This window comes from Ylistrum balloti, unplaced genomic scaffold (assembly GCF_031769215.1).
Source record: "Ylistrum balloti isolate Yb309-2 unplaced genomic scaffold, AGI_CSIRO_Ybal_v1 Utg370580, whole genome shotgun sequence".
NCBI classification, from domain to species: domain Eukaryota; kingdom Metazoa; phylum Mollusca; class Bivalvia; order Pectinida; family Pectinidae; genus Ylistrum; species Ylistrum balloti.
This window is the reverse complement of record NW_026782361.1, coordinates 116,549-131,344: the sequence shown is the minus strand read 5'-3', so window position 1 is coordinate 131,344 and position 14,796 is coordinate 116,549. Positions and strand designations below refer to the sequence as shown.

Here is a 14,796-nt window from a genome sequence, read left to right as displayed (position 1 = left end):
ATAAACCCATGTCTAACAAGCCCTCTCAGTAGTATTAATTTTGTTCAGTAGAACTACTAAGTAATAAGGAACTTTTCTTGGTACATTCATTTGTTATTGTCAGAGAGAAATGGAGTATAGATTTCTGAAATCAGTCTTTGTTTTTTAAACTCATTTAAATTTGTTCATTTTAGTTGGTTCTTTGATTTAGATATTGTTTTAGAAATTAAATTTTGATAGGAAATGTGGTAGATTTCAAAAGTTAAAGGAATAAGTGATACAACACATTGAGGCTGTGGCCATGTGGTTAATGATTCTGAATGTCTCTATCACTAGCCCTCCACCTCTTGGTCACTGGTTCAAGGCCTCTGTGGGGCAGTTTCCAGGTACTGGCCACAGGTCGGTGCTTTTCTTCAGGAATTCCAGCTTTCCTCCACCAGCTAAATCTGGGACATCTGTAAATGATTCTGGCTGTTATTAGGACGTAAAAACAGCATTAAACCAAACTAAGCTTAACTGAACAAATTTTGTTTACTTTATAATTCAAATTATATATTAAAGTTAATTTCTCTTTGTAAAACATAAATTTTCATGTCCAGTCTGTGCAAAAATTGATGCAGCTTTTAAATGACCAAAAAGCAAAACAGATATCTTTTGGTGTAGTACTTATTCATATCAAATCATCCACCATTGTTGTTATCATTACCGAAATAGGAACAGGATCCGGAAATATTATTTTTGAAAGGACATATTTGGTCAACCTATTAAATACAAATGTGACATTGTCCTGTTCCTATTTTGGTCATCTGAAGATACTGATCTCTGATAATGAGGTATGTGATGGGCCCTTTTATAGTGCCATCACACTGTAATGTCCTCTTGAGTTGGACATGATAGCACCACTAGGTCAACTGTAATCATAGCTTTCCTTACTTGGTACAGGCCCAATTCTAAAAGCTGAAAATGATGTAATATCAGCTGTAAGGAAGAAATAGTTAAAGAAGATAAAAAGGCATAAAAATCAAATTTAATTATGAGTTTTAAGTAGATTCTTGTGATTGGGACAGCAGGTAAAATTCTTACCCCTACAGCTACCTGCAGAAGAGACAAACACATTGTACATGTCAATCAATTCCATAGTCATGTTGTACAACATTTTAGTTTGTACTTTGTCAAGGTATTAAGACTCCAGAACGGTCAGTATGCTAACACTTAATTACAGGTAAGGGAGACATGAGTTATACACACAACTTTGGCATGTGAAATATTTTAACCCAGGAATGTTGGGATTGGCAAGGGAGGTACTTGTGTACAAGCCAGTTTGGCAGGCTGAGTAGATGGTGGATGAGAAAGGGAAGGAGGAGGGGGTGGGAGATGTGTACACTCACAGGCTTTGGAGAAGAATAGGGTAGAGTTAGGGTAAGTTATGGAGGGGATAGACGATAAATGTTATTATTAGGACCTGGGGTGGGGTTATGGCAAATTGGGTAGGGGACATGTAAACTAATGTATGGATCTAGGGAGGGATAGGGTGGAGTTAGGGCAAATTAGGTAGGGGACACGTAAACTAATGTATGAATCTAGGGAGGGATAGGGTGGAGTTTGGGCAAGTTAGGTAGGGGACAGGTAAACTAATGTATGGATCTGGGGAGGGATAGGGTGGGTTTTGGGAAAATTGTGTGAATATGGAGAGCCTCATAAAGCTTTGACTGGGAGTGAGGACTCAGATGAGGGTGGTAAACAAAAATGATGATGTTCTGTTGTGTCAGAAGGGAACATAATATTGAAAGTGTAATTCGGGACATATTGAGGTTTAGGAAGAGAAAAGGGTGTAGGTTTGATAGGTATGTTTTATTGTATAATTTGGGGCAATGTGTACCCGGTGTTGGGGGAGTGTTAGGTAGGGGAGATGTTTGGATAGGTGCATTAAGGTATGATTTCGTACAAGGTAGTATATTAGTACCGGTATACTGGAGGAAGGGGAGGAAAAGAAATGTACAGAGGTTCTAATGAGATAGACATATGACATGTACAAATGTATTGTAGATTTGTGTATATAATGACAGAAGTAGACAGCAAGGATCCTGTTGTTTCTTTGTGTAATCTCACTTGTCAGTGTCTCTAATTCAACAGGTACAGGGCCTCCCACAACCTACATGTCAGTGTCTCTAATTCAACAGGTACAGGGCCTCCCACAAGGGCCTCCCGAAACCTGCATGTCAGTGTGTCTCATGATCAGAAGATATAGGTCCCCACAACCTACAAGTCAGTGTGTCTCATGATCAGAAGGTATAAGTCCCCACAACCTACAAGTCAGTGTGTTTCATGATCAACAGGGACAGGTCCTCCCACAACCTAAAAGTCAGTGTGTCCCTTGATCAGAAGATATAGGTCCCCCACAACCTACAAGTCAGTGTGTCCCTTGATCAGAAGATATAGGTCCCCACAACCTACAAGTCAGTGTGTTTCTAGATCAACAGGGACAGGTCCCCCACAACCTACAAGTCAGTGTGTTTCACAACCTACAAGTCAGTGTGTTTCTAGATCAACAGGGACAGGTCCCCCACAACCTACAAGTCAGTGTGTTTCTAGATCAGAAGATATAGGTCCTCCATAACCTACAAGTCAGTGTGTTTCTAGATCAACAGGGACAGATCCCCCACAACCTACAAGTCAGTGTGTCCCTTGATCAGAAGATATAGGTCCCCCACAACCTACAAGTCAGTGTGTTCCTTGATCAGAAGATATAGGTCCCCCACAACCTACAAGTCAGTGTGTTTCTAGATCAACAGGGACAGGTCCCCCACAATCTACAAGTCAGTGTGTTTCTAGATCAACAGGGACAGGTCCCTCACAACCTACAAGTCAGTGTGATTCTAGATCAACAGGGACAGGTCCCCCACAACCTACAAGTCAGTGTGTCCCTTGATCAGAAGATATAGGTCCCCACAACCTACAAGTCAGTGTGTTTCTAGATCAACAGGGACAGGTCCCCCACAACCTACAAGTCAGTGTGTCCCTTGATCAGAAGATATAGGTCCCCCACAACCTACAAGTCAGTGTGTTTCTAGATCAACATGGACAGGTCCCCCACAATCTACAAGTCAGTGTGTTTCTAGATCAACAGGGACAGGTCCCTCACAACCTACAAGTCAGTGTGTTTCATGATCAACAGGGACAGGTCCTCCCACAACCTACAAGTCAGTGTGATTCTAGATCAACAGGGACAGGTCCCCCACAACCTACAAGTCAGTGTGTCCCTTGATCAGAAGATATAGGTCCCCACAACCTACAAGTCAGTGAGTCCCTTGATCAGAAGATATAGGTCCCCCACAACCTACAAGTCAGTGTGTTTCTAGATCAACAAATACAGGTCCCTCACAACCTACAAGTCAGTGTGTCCCTTGATCTGAAGACATAGGTCCCTCACAACCTACAAGTCAGTGTGTCTAAAGATAGGTCAGGGAGTACTTTGTAGAGTGTGAAAATATCAGGGTATCAGCTAGTCTGGACTATTTCAAGTGTTATTGTCCCTATCAGACAGGAGAGGTATCTAGCTTTGAGTTTGTCTGAAGGCTTGTGTTGGTCTTGTTCCGTTACCAAAGTTCCTTGTCAGCAAGCTGGCCTGCAACATTTCAAAACACATTATTAAAACGAAAATCTTGAATGTTGTAATATTTTCTTTTGGACCATTTAGATTTGTTAAAAATAATCATTTTCTACTTATCTTGATAAAGCTAGTTTACATAAACATTCTTGAAAACATCAAAAATTGAAATTAACACTGTAGGTATTTTAAGCATCATGTGATTTCTAGAGACATGTTTAAATAATCATAGCTTAAAAGACAAAAAAATATTTGTTTGAATGTCTGTAAATTTTTGTTTACTTGTAGACTGTTAAGTTGAAGAGGCTCAGATCAGTGGGCTGTTTATTTTTTGTGTGTACAGATATTACTGTGAGATATGAGCAGTGATAGCTGTGGTGTGTGATTAGCACTGAGCCACTAGTGGGGAGAGATGATGATGGTTGTGTACTATCTACACCACAAGTTCCTTTCTCCACTAGACAGTCTTAAGATTACAGTATTCAGTCTGCAATTTGCCCTAGGAACCAATATATTGCAAACGTACCTATTTTGTAGCAATATGTAGGGCATTATCAATTTTGTACAAATTAGCACCATATTAACAAATTTTTGCATTTATAATTATATATTTCTATATATATGTACAAGTACCATATTGATAAATTTGCACATTCGTAATTATTTCTTTCTATATGTGATTGACATACAGAAAATGCAGTTAGGGAGTTATAATTTTTGCGCAAATTTTTGGTGTGAAAAGTGCAAAATATAAGATAACTGTTAAAATATGTATGTTTACAGAAAACTCTTAAACGATCTAAGAAAACACTGGTATATCAATAGAATCTCTATTCAAAGTCAGTGTCAATGAAAGTAGGATAAAATAGGAACAGAAGAAATATTGACATTATGTACACAGAGAACCTTGAATAATTCCGAAAGTGTAAGAACCTGTCCTTTCATATACTACACCCGCTGTCAGTAATGTCAGATTCCAAAATGAGGAGAGCGTAAACATTGAAACTACAAAGTACTCTGACGAGCATCAAACACATCCAACTTTAAATGACACAAGGAAATTGAATATTTCCCTATGTGATCGGGAAGTGGGTTTATCACAAAAATCATATCGCATTTCTCCTATTTTTTTTGCTGAAACTGTGTTAGATGTAGATGTGATTTAACAATTGTAACACATGGATTGAATGGATACAGAAGTTGTTTCATCATTTTCGATATCTTGACTAAATTAGATGTTAAAGAATTATATCATTTTACTGTTTGGAAATTTTTTTCGAAAAATTTCTTTCCTATCTTTTTCTTATGAAGTATGGTACATCATTTTAAGTAAGATTGATTGAAAATAAATGTGACCAAGTAGCATAGCTTTTTGAAAAAAATGTCTTTCTTGAAGAATTTTTATGCTCGTTTATGAAGATTTAACACGTAGTATTGTCAACTTATGACGACCATATGTAAGTGTTGTTCTCATCTATTTGTAGGTGCATTTATATTGTCAATGGGCTCCAATTTCTCATTGTAATTTTCCAGATGTTACATGTACTATTTTTCATAAAATCATAATTTACCAGATTTATATGGAAAAGTTCTTCTAAAGTTTTGAAATATGATTTGTTCAGAGTATTTATTTATCACAAATAAATAAATCTCTGTTATCACTTTAGCTTGAGTCATTACATAAATTCTGTTATAACATGGAATATGACCTAGTAGAATGTGGTTGGCTGAATGTTCTCATTGTTTCCATGGTTACATCATAACTTCATGATGTCATAAGGTGACATCATCAGAGAAAAAGATGTAAAGTAAGATAATTTGTAATTTAGATTTTGTATAATTTACATCAAATACTGTACACACAAATGTTTGAAAATTGTGTCAAACTAATGTGATAAACAGAATCTTCAATTTGTTCCCACCTGGTAAGAGAAATTTGTAACAATTTTTTTCCCTTTTACTTCATCAAAGGGAGACTTGTCTCTTCTGTCTCAAATGAAATGTATGAAATATTGTACAAGATCCTGAATACATTTATATATTAACCTGCCTTATACTCACAGGATACATATGTATCATACAATTAGGATGTTGTAAAATGATCTACTGGGAATACTTGTGTAAAGATAAAATAAAGATATTTACTTTTAAATAATTAATAAAAAAAAATACTTATGTCCAAATCTGACTATGACATCTTTGAGATTTGAGTTTTGTCATTAGGTAAACAAACCAATATCATTTTACAATTATATTACTTCTTTTGTTAAGAAAAAAAACTGAGATGTTTTGCTTATTATGAAAGTTATGATAATGAGTGACGATATCACATGTTTATGTTTTCATTGTGATGTTGAACAAACACAACTGACGTCAAACATATAATTTTCTAAATTAAGAAAATCTGGAATTGAAAGTAAATGTTTTTAGAGTTATTTTGAATTATTTAGGTTTTCTCTGGGTTGATATAGAGTTTAGACATATAATATTATATTTGGAGCCTGAAGAGCCAGGAAGGTAAAATAGGATGTAATTATTACCTGGCTAGGAGTTTGTCAACTTCAGCTTGTCCTAAAAGTCTCCTTCACAACCACAGACAAAAAAATCTTCAACTTCTTTAATATCTCTTGTATGAAATGGAAACTTGTGTGAGAAACGATATATGTCAGGTTAATTTGAGAAATCAGTGTTTTTAAAGAGAAAATGATGTTTGTGATTATAATATTTTTGTTTTGTTTTCAGGCTTGGTAGCCTCAGTAACAATGTGAGAGAAGAGCAGGGATCTCCTAAATTAAAAGACGGAGGGGCCGCTGGTGATACACCAGGTAATACCATCATCTCAAACACGGAATAAAGTCTTGTACGCCGAGAAAATATCACCACATTAACTATACACAGAATAAAGTCTCATGTTGTACGCCGAGAAAATATCACCACATTTACTATACACAGAATAGAATAAAGTCTCATGTTGTACGCCGAGAAAATATCACCACATTTACTATACACAGAATAGAATAAAGTCTCATGTTGTACGCCGAGAAAATATCACCACATTTACTATACACAGAATAAAGTCTCATGTTGTACGCCGAGAAAATATCACCACATTTACTATACACAGAATAGAATAAAGTCTCATGTTATACTGTACGCCGAGAAAATATCACCACATTTACTTTACACAGAATAAAGTCTCATGTTGTACTGTACGCAGAGAAAATATCGCCACAGTTACTTATAATACTGTACACAGAATAGAAGAAAGTCTCATGTTGTACGCCGAGAAAATATCACCACATTTACTATACACAGAATAGAATAAAGTATCATGTTGTACGCCGAGAAAATATCACCACATTTACTATACACAGAATAGAATAAAGTCTCATGTTGTACGCCGAGAAAATATCACCACATTTACTATACACAGAATAGAATAAAGTATCATGTTGTACGCCGAGAAAATATCACCACATTTACTATACACAGAATAGAATAAAGTATCATGTTGTACGCCGAGAAAATATCACCACATTTACTATACACAGAATAGAATAAAGTCTCATGTTGTACGCCGAGAAAATATCACCACATTTACTATACACATAATAGAATAAAGTATCATGTTGTACGCCGAGAAAATATCACCACATTTACTATACACAGAATAGAAGAAAGTCTCATGTTGTACGCCGAGAAAATATCACCACATTTTCTATACACAGAATAGAATAAAGTCTCATGTTGTACGCCGAAAAAATATCACCACATTTACTATACACAGAATAGAATGAAGTCTCATGTTGTACTGTACGCCGAGAAAATATCACCACATTTACTATACACAGAATAGAATAAAGTCTCATGTTGTACGCAGAGAAAATATCACCACATTTACTATACACAGAATAGAATAAAGTCTCATGTTGTACGCCGAGAAAATATCACCACATTTACTATACACAGAATAGAATAAAGTCTCATGTTGTACTATACACTGAGAAAATATCACCACATTTACTATACACAGAATAGAATAAAGTCTCATGTTGTACGCCGAGAAAATATCACCACATTTACTATACACAGAATAGAATAAAGTCTCATGTTGTACGCCGAGAAAATATCACCACATTTACTATACACAGAATAGAATAAAGTATCATGTTGTACGCCGAGAAAATATCACCACATTTACTATACACAGAATAGAATAAAGTCTCATGTTGTACGCCGAGAAAATATCACCACATTTACTATACACAGAACAGAATAAAGTCTCATGTTGTACTGTACACAGAGAAAATATCGCCACATTTACTTATAATACTGTACACAGAATAGAATAAAGTCTCATGTTGTACTATACACTGAGAAAATATCACCACATTTACTATACACAGAATAGAATAAAGTCTCATGTTGTACTGTATGCAGAGAAAATATCACCACAATTACTTATAATACTGTACAAAGTGAGACTTTGCCACATTTTTTAAGTTTTAACCATTTTTGCCTCTTGAAAATAAAGGAAAACTTTCAGGTAGGCTAAAATTTGATGCTTTAGCAAAATTCCCTACACACATTGTACTTTTCAGCAAATTTAACACCAGGCATGAATTAAATAGTTTCATTTCAGGATGAAAAAGCCCCTAGGGCATATTGAGAAATTTATTAAATATGCCTGGCTGATAATTTTATATGTCACGAACCTTTAGATAAGTGTCATGTTAATTAAATGGTTTGATAAGTTTGATAAAAACGTTATGCTTATTCATTATTTTTGTAAAATACCTGTCCATGTTTGTCAGGTATTATCAAACATGTTGTACTGTCAGGTGTTATCAAACATGTTGTTCTGTCAAGTGTTATCAAACATGCAGGACTGTCAGGTGTTATCAAACATGCTGTACTGTCAGGTGTTATCAAACTTGCAGGACTGTCAGGTGTTATCAAACATGTTGTTCTGTCAGATGTTATCAAACATACAGTACTGTCAGGTGCAGGTGTTATCAAACATGCTGTACTGTCAGATGTTATCAAACATGCTGTACTGTCAGGTGTTATCAAACATGTTGTGCTATCAGGTGTTATCAAACATGCTGTACTGTCAGATGTTATCAAACATGCTGTACTGTCAGGTGTTATCAAACATGTTGTGCTATCAGGTGTTATCAAACATGCTGTACTGTCAGATGTTATCAAACATTCTGTACTGTCAGGTGTTATCAAACATGCTGTATTGTCAGGTGTTATCAAACATGCTGTGCTGTCATGTGTTATCAAACATGTTGTACTGTCAGGTGTTATCAAACATGCTGTACTGTCAGGTGTTATCAAACATGCTGTGCTGTCATGTGTTATCAAACATGTTGTACTGTCAGGTGTTATCAAACATGCTGTACTGTCAGGCGTTATCAAACATGCTGTACTGTCAGGTGTTATCAAACATGTTGTTCTGTCAGGTGTTATCAAACTTGCTGTACTGTCAGGTATTATCAAACATGTTTTACTGTCAGATGTTATCAAACATGTTGTACTGTCAGGTGTTATCAAACATGCTGTGCTGTCATGTGTTATCAAACATGTTGTACTGTCAGGTGTTATCAAACATGCTGTACTGTCAGGCGTTATCAAACATGCTGTACTGTCAGGTGTTATCAAACATGTTGTTCTGTCAGGTGTTATCAAACTTGCTATACTGTCAGGTATTATCAAACATGTTGTTCTGTCAGGTGTTATCAAACATGCTGTTCTGTCAAGTGTTATCAAACATTCTGTACTGTCAGGTGTTATCAAACATGCTGTATTGTCAGGTGTTATCAAACATGCTGTACTGTCAGGTGTTATCAAACATGTTGTACTGTCAGGTGTTATTAAATATGTTTTACTGTCAGGTGTTATCAAACATGCTGTACTGTCAGGTGTTATCAAACATGTTTTACTGTCAGGTATTATCAAACATGCTGTATTGTCAGGTGTTATCAAACATGCTGTATTGTCAGGTGTTATCAAACACGCTATACTGTCAGGTGTTATCAAACATGTTTTACTGTCAAGTGTTATCAAACATGCTGTACTGTCAGGTGTTATCAAACATGTTTTACTGTCAGGTATTATCAAACATGCTGTATTGTCAGGTGTTATCAAACATGCTGTATTGTCAGGTGTTATCAAACACGCTATACTGTCAGGTGTTATCAAACATGTTTTACTGTCAAGTGTTATCAAACATGCTGTACTGTCAGGTGTTATCAAACATGTTTTACTGTCAGGTGTTATCAAACATGTTTTACTGTCAGGTGTTATCAAACATGCTGTACTGTCAGGTGTTATCAAACATGCTGTACTGTCAGGTGTTATCAAACATGCTATACTGTCAGGTGTTATCAAACATGTTCTTGCAGCTCCATATAAGAAAATTGAAGTCTAATTGCAGGCTGTTTAATCAAGAAAAATTTTCTTGCGAAGCCTGTGGATTTCCCCAGGTTTTCAAGTTTTTTGATTTCGGGACTGATTGATAGAACAAAATGGCCGACATGCAACCATTTTGGATTTGAACGTTAAAGATTGCGATTGGTATTTTCTAGTTTCATAGAATAAAAAGAAAAGAAAGGAAAAGATCCGACATGTAAAGAACAAATAAAGACCAAACAATGATGTATGCCAAGGTCCCTTTGGGATTTTGTGTTAATCATAATGTCACGCACTCAGCTTTTTATGATCAGGATGAAGTAATCAATAGCTAATTAAATGAAACAACAGTCATATCACTGTGATAAACGTTCCAACTTCAACATTCACCATTATTACCTTGAGGTTCTTATCATTTCAGCTGGCTACATACAGCGTTGTATTATTATACAGCGTGATGAGAAAGGATATGGATTTACTGTAAGGGGAGATAACCCAGTATATGTGGAGGTCGTCAAGCCTGGTAAGTCTTGCACCGGGTAGATTATTAGATTATACTTCAGATATTTTTTTATTAAAAATTTGTGTAATGTAAAAAGTGTTGGTTTTTGAAATGTTTATTCGATCAAAGTTTATATGTCAGAAAACTTTGTAAATATAGATGTTTTGTCAGGAATATAATAATTGCTAAATATTTGAATACAAGATATAAGTTAAATTTGAGATCAGAGTTTTGAGCTGATAGGTCTGTCAATAAGAATATCAAAATCAATATTTTTGTTATGTTAAATCAAAGTTTACTCTAGTTTCTGTGTTTCAGATGGGGCAGCTGCTAAGGCAGGTGTACAGCAAGGAGACCGTATAATAAAGGTAATGTCATTGGCTAGAATTTGTCAGAGAGAGGGGGCCATGATAGGTCTGTGGTGTTGTAATATCACATGCTACAGGTTCTCAGAGAGAAGGGGCCATGATAGGTCTGTAGTGTTGTAATATCACATGCTACAGGTTCTCAGAGAGAAGGGGCCATGATAGGTCTGTCTGTGGTGTTGTAATATCACTGGCTACAGTTTGTCAGAGAGAAGGGGCCATGATAGGTCTGTAGTGTTGTAATATCACTGCCTACAGTTTCTCAGAGAGAAGGGGCCATGATAGGTCTGTCTGTAGTGTTGTAATATCACTGGCTACAGTTTCTCAGAGAGAAGGGGCCATGATAGGTCTGTAGTGTTGTAATATCACTGACTACAGTTTCTCAGAGAGAAGGGGCCATGATAGGTCTGTAGTGTTGTAATATCACTGACTACAGTTTCTCAGAGAGAAGGGGCCATGATAGGTCTGTAGTGTTGTAATATCAGAGAGAGAGAAGGGGCCATGATAGGTCTGTCACTGTATAGGTCTGTTGTTGTAATATCACTGACTACAGTTTCTCAGAGAGAAGGGGCCATGATAGGTCTGTCTGTAGTGTTGTAATATCACTGACTACAGTTTCTCAGAGAGAAGGGGCCATGATAGGTCTGTCTGTAGTGTTGTAATATCACTGACTACAGTTTCTCAGAGAGAAGGGGCCATGATAGGTCTGTCTGTAGTGTTGTAATATCACTGGCTACAGTTTCTCAGAGAGAAGGGGCCATGATAGGTCTGTCTGTAGTGTTGTAATATCACTGACTACAGTTTCTCAGAGAGAAGGGGCCATGATAGGTCTGTAGTGTTGTAATATCACTGGCTACAGTTTCTCAGAGAGAAGGGGCCATGATAGGTCTGTAGTGTTGTAATATCACTGGCTACAGTTTTTCAGAGAGAAGGGGCCATGATAGGTCTGTCTGTAGTGTTGTAATATCACTGGTTACAGGTTCTCAGAGAGAAGGGGCCATGATAGGTCTGTAGTGTTGTAATATCACTGGCTACAGTTTCTCAGAGAGAAGGGGCCATGATAGGTCTGTAGTGTTGTAATATCACTGACTACAGTTTCTCAGAGAGAAGGGGCCATGATAGGTCTGTAGTGTTGTAATATCACTGACTACAGGTCAGAGAGAAGGGGCAGTTTCTCAGAGAGAAGGGGCCATGATAGGTCTGTAGTGTTGTAATATCACTGACTACAGTTTGTCAGAGAGAAGGGGCCATGATAGGTCTGTAGTGTTGTAATGTCACTGGCTACAGGTTCTCAGAGAGAAGGGGCCATGATAGGTCTGTAGTGTTGTAATATCACTGACTACAGTTTCTCAGAGAGAAGGGGCCATGATAGGTCTGTAGTGTTGTAATATCACTGCTACAGTGAGAGAAGGGGCCATGATAGGTCTGTAGTGTTGTAATATCACTGCTAGAGAGAGAAGGGGCCATGATAGGTCTGTAGTGTTGTAATATCACTGCTACAGTTTCTCAGAGAGAAGGGGCCATGATAGGTCTGTAGTGTTGTAATATCACAGTGAGAGAAGGGGCCATGATAGGTCTGTCTGTAGTGTTGTAATATCACTACAGTTTCTCAGAGAGAAGGGGCCATGATAGGTCTGTAGTTGTAATATCACTGGCTACAGTTTCTCAGAGAGAAGGGGCCATGATAGGTCTGTAGTGTTGTAATATCACTGGCTACAGTTTCTCAGAGAGAAGGGGCCATGATAGGTCTGTAGTGTTGTAATATCACTGGCTACAGTTTCTCAGAGAGAAGGGGCCATGATAGGTCTGTGTAGTGTTGTAATATCACTGACTACAGTTTCTCAGAGAGAAGGGGCCATGATAGGTCTGTTGTTGTAATATCACTGGCTACAGTTTCTCAGAGAGAAGGGGCCATGATAGGTCTGTCTGTAGTGTTGTAATATCACTGTCTACAGTTTCTCAGAGAGAAGGGGCCATGATAGGTCTGTAGTGTTGTAATGTCACTGGCTACAGTTTGTCAGAGAGAAGGGGCCATGATAGGTCTGTAGTGTTGTAATATCACTGGCTACAGTTTCTCAGAGAGAAGGGGCCATGATAGGTCTGTAGTGTTGTAATATCACATGCTACAGGTTCTCAGAGAGAAGGGGCCATGATAGGTCTGTAGTGTTGTAATATCACTGGCTACAGTTTCTCAGAGAGAAGGGGCCATGATAGGTCTGTAGTGTTGTAATGTCACTGGCTACAGTTTCTCAGAGAGAAGGGGCCATGATAGGTCTGTAGTGTTGTAATGTCACTGGCTACAGTTTGTCAGAGAGAAGGGGCCATGATAGGTCTGTAGTGTTGTAATATCACTGGCTACAGTTTCTCAGAGAGAAGGGGCCATGATAGGTCTGTAGTGTTGTAATATCACTGGCTACAGTTTCTCAGAGAGAAGGGGCCATGATAGGTCTGTAGTGTTGTAATATCACTGACTACAGTTTCTCAGAGAGAAGGGGCCATGATAGGTCTGTAGTGTTGTAATATCACTGGCTACAGTTTCTCAGAGAGAAGGGGCCATGATAGGTCTGTAGTGTTGTAATATCACTGACTACAGTTTCTCAGAGAGAAGGGGCCATGATAGGTCTGTCTGTAGTGTTGTAATATCACTGGCTACAGTTTCTCAGAGAGAAGGGGCCATGATAGGTCTGTCTGTAGTGTTGTAATATCACTGGTTACAGGTTCTCAGAGAGAAGGGGCCATGATAGGTCTGTAGTGTTGTAATATCACTGGCTACAGTTTCTCAGAGAGAAGGGGCCATGATAGGTCTGTCTGTAGTGTTGTAATATCACTGGCTACAGTTTCTCAGAGAGAAGGGGCTACAGTTTGTAATATCACTGGCTTCTCAGAGAGAAGGGGCAGAGAGAGAGAAGGGGCCATGATAGGTCTGTAGTGTTGTAATATCACTGGCTACAGTTTCTCAGAGAGAAGGGGCCATGATAGGTCTGTAGTGTTGTAATATCACTGTACAGTTTCTCAGAGAGAAGGGGCCAGGATAGGTCTGTAGGGATGTAATATCACTGGCTACAGTTTCTCAGAGAGAAGGGGCCATGATAGGTCTGTCTGTAGGGTTGTAATATCACTCACTACAGTTTCTCAGAGAGAAGGGGCCATGATAGGTCTGTAGTGTTGTAATATCACTGGCTACAGTTTCTCAGAGAGAAGGGGCCATGATAGGTCTGTCTGTAGTGTTTTAATATCACTGGCTACAGTTTCTCAGAGAGAAGGGGCCATGATAGGTCTGTAGTAGTGTTGTAATATCACTGGCTACAGTTTCTCAGAGAGAAGGGGCCATGATAGGTCTGTAGTGTTGTAATATCACTGACTACAGTTTCTCAGAGAGAAGGGGCCATGATAGGTCTGTAGTGTTGTAATATCACTGGCTACAGTTTCTCAGAGAGAAGGGGCCATGATAGGTCTGTAGTGTTGTAATATCACTGGTTTCTCAGAGAGAAGGGGCCATGATAGGTCTGTAGTGTTGTAATATCACTGTTTCTCAGAGAGAAGGGGCTACAGTTTCTCAGAGAGAAGGGGCCATGATAGGTCTGTAGTGTTGTAATATCACTGGCTACAGTTTCTCAGAGAGAAGGGGCCATGATAGGTCTGTCTGTAGTGTTGTAATATCACATGCTACAGTTTCTCAGAGAGAAGGGGCCATGATAGGTCTGTAGTGTTGTAATGTCACTGGCTACAGTTTCTCAGAGAGAAGGGGCCATGATAGGTCTGTCTGTAGTGTTGTAATATCACTGACTACAGTTTCTCAGAGAGAAGGGGCCATGATAGGTCTGTAGTGTTGTAATATCACTGACTACAGTTTCTCAGAGAGAAGGGGCCATGATAGGTCTGTAGTGTTGTAATATCACTGAGAGAAGGGGCCATGATAGGTCTAC

General features: G+C 38.1%; 1 protein-coding gene across 5 annotated transcripts in view; it reads left to right on the top strand.

The window, feature by feature from the left end:
- Window positions 1-14,796, top strand: part of LOC132556597 (rho guanine nucleotide exchange factor 11-like) — a 114,953-nt gene that overhangs the window by 17,013 nt on the left and 83,144 nt on the right. For all 5 annotated transcript variants that reach the window (XM_060221023.1, XM_060221020.1, XM_060221024.1 and 2 more), the window contains exons 2-4: window positions 6,329-6,411; window positions 10,425-10,526; window positions 10,824-10,873. In XM_060221023.1, the coding sequence (XP_060077006.1) occupies window positions 6,329-6,411; window positions 10,425-10,526; window positions 10,824-10,873 (235 nt within the window). The remainder of the gene's footprint in view (window positions 1-6,328; window positions 6,412-10,424; window positions 10,527-10,823; window positions 10,874-14,796) is intronic.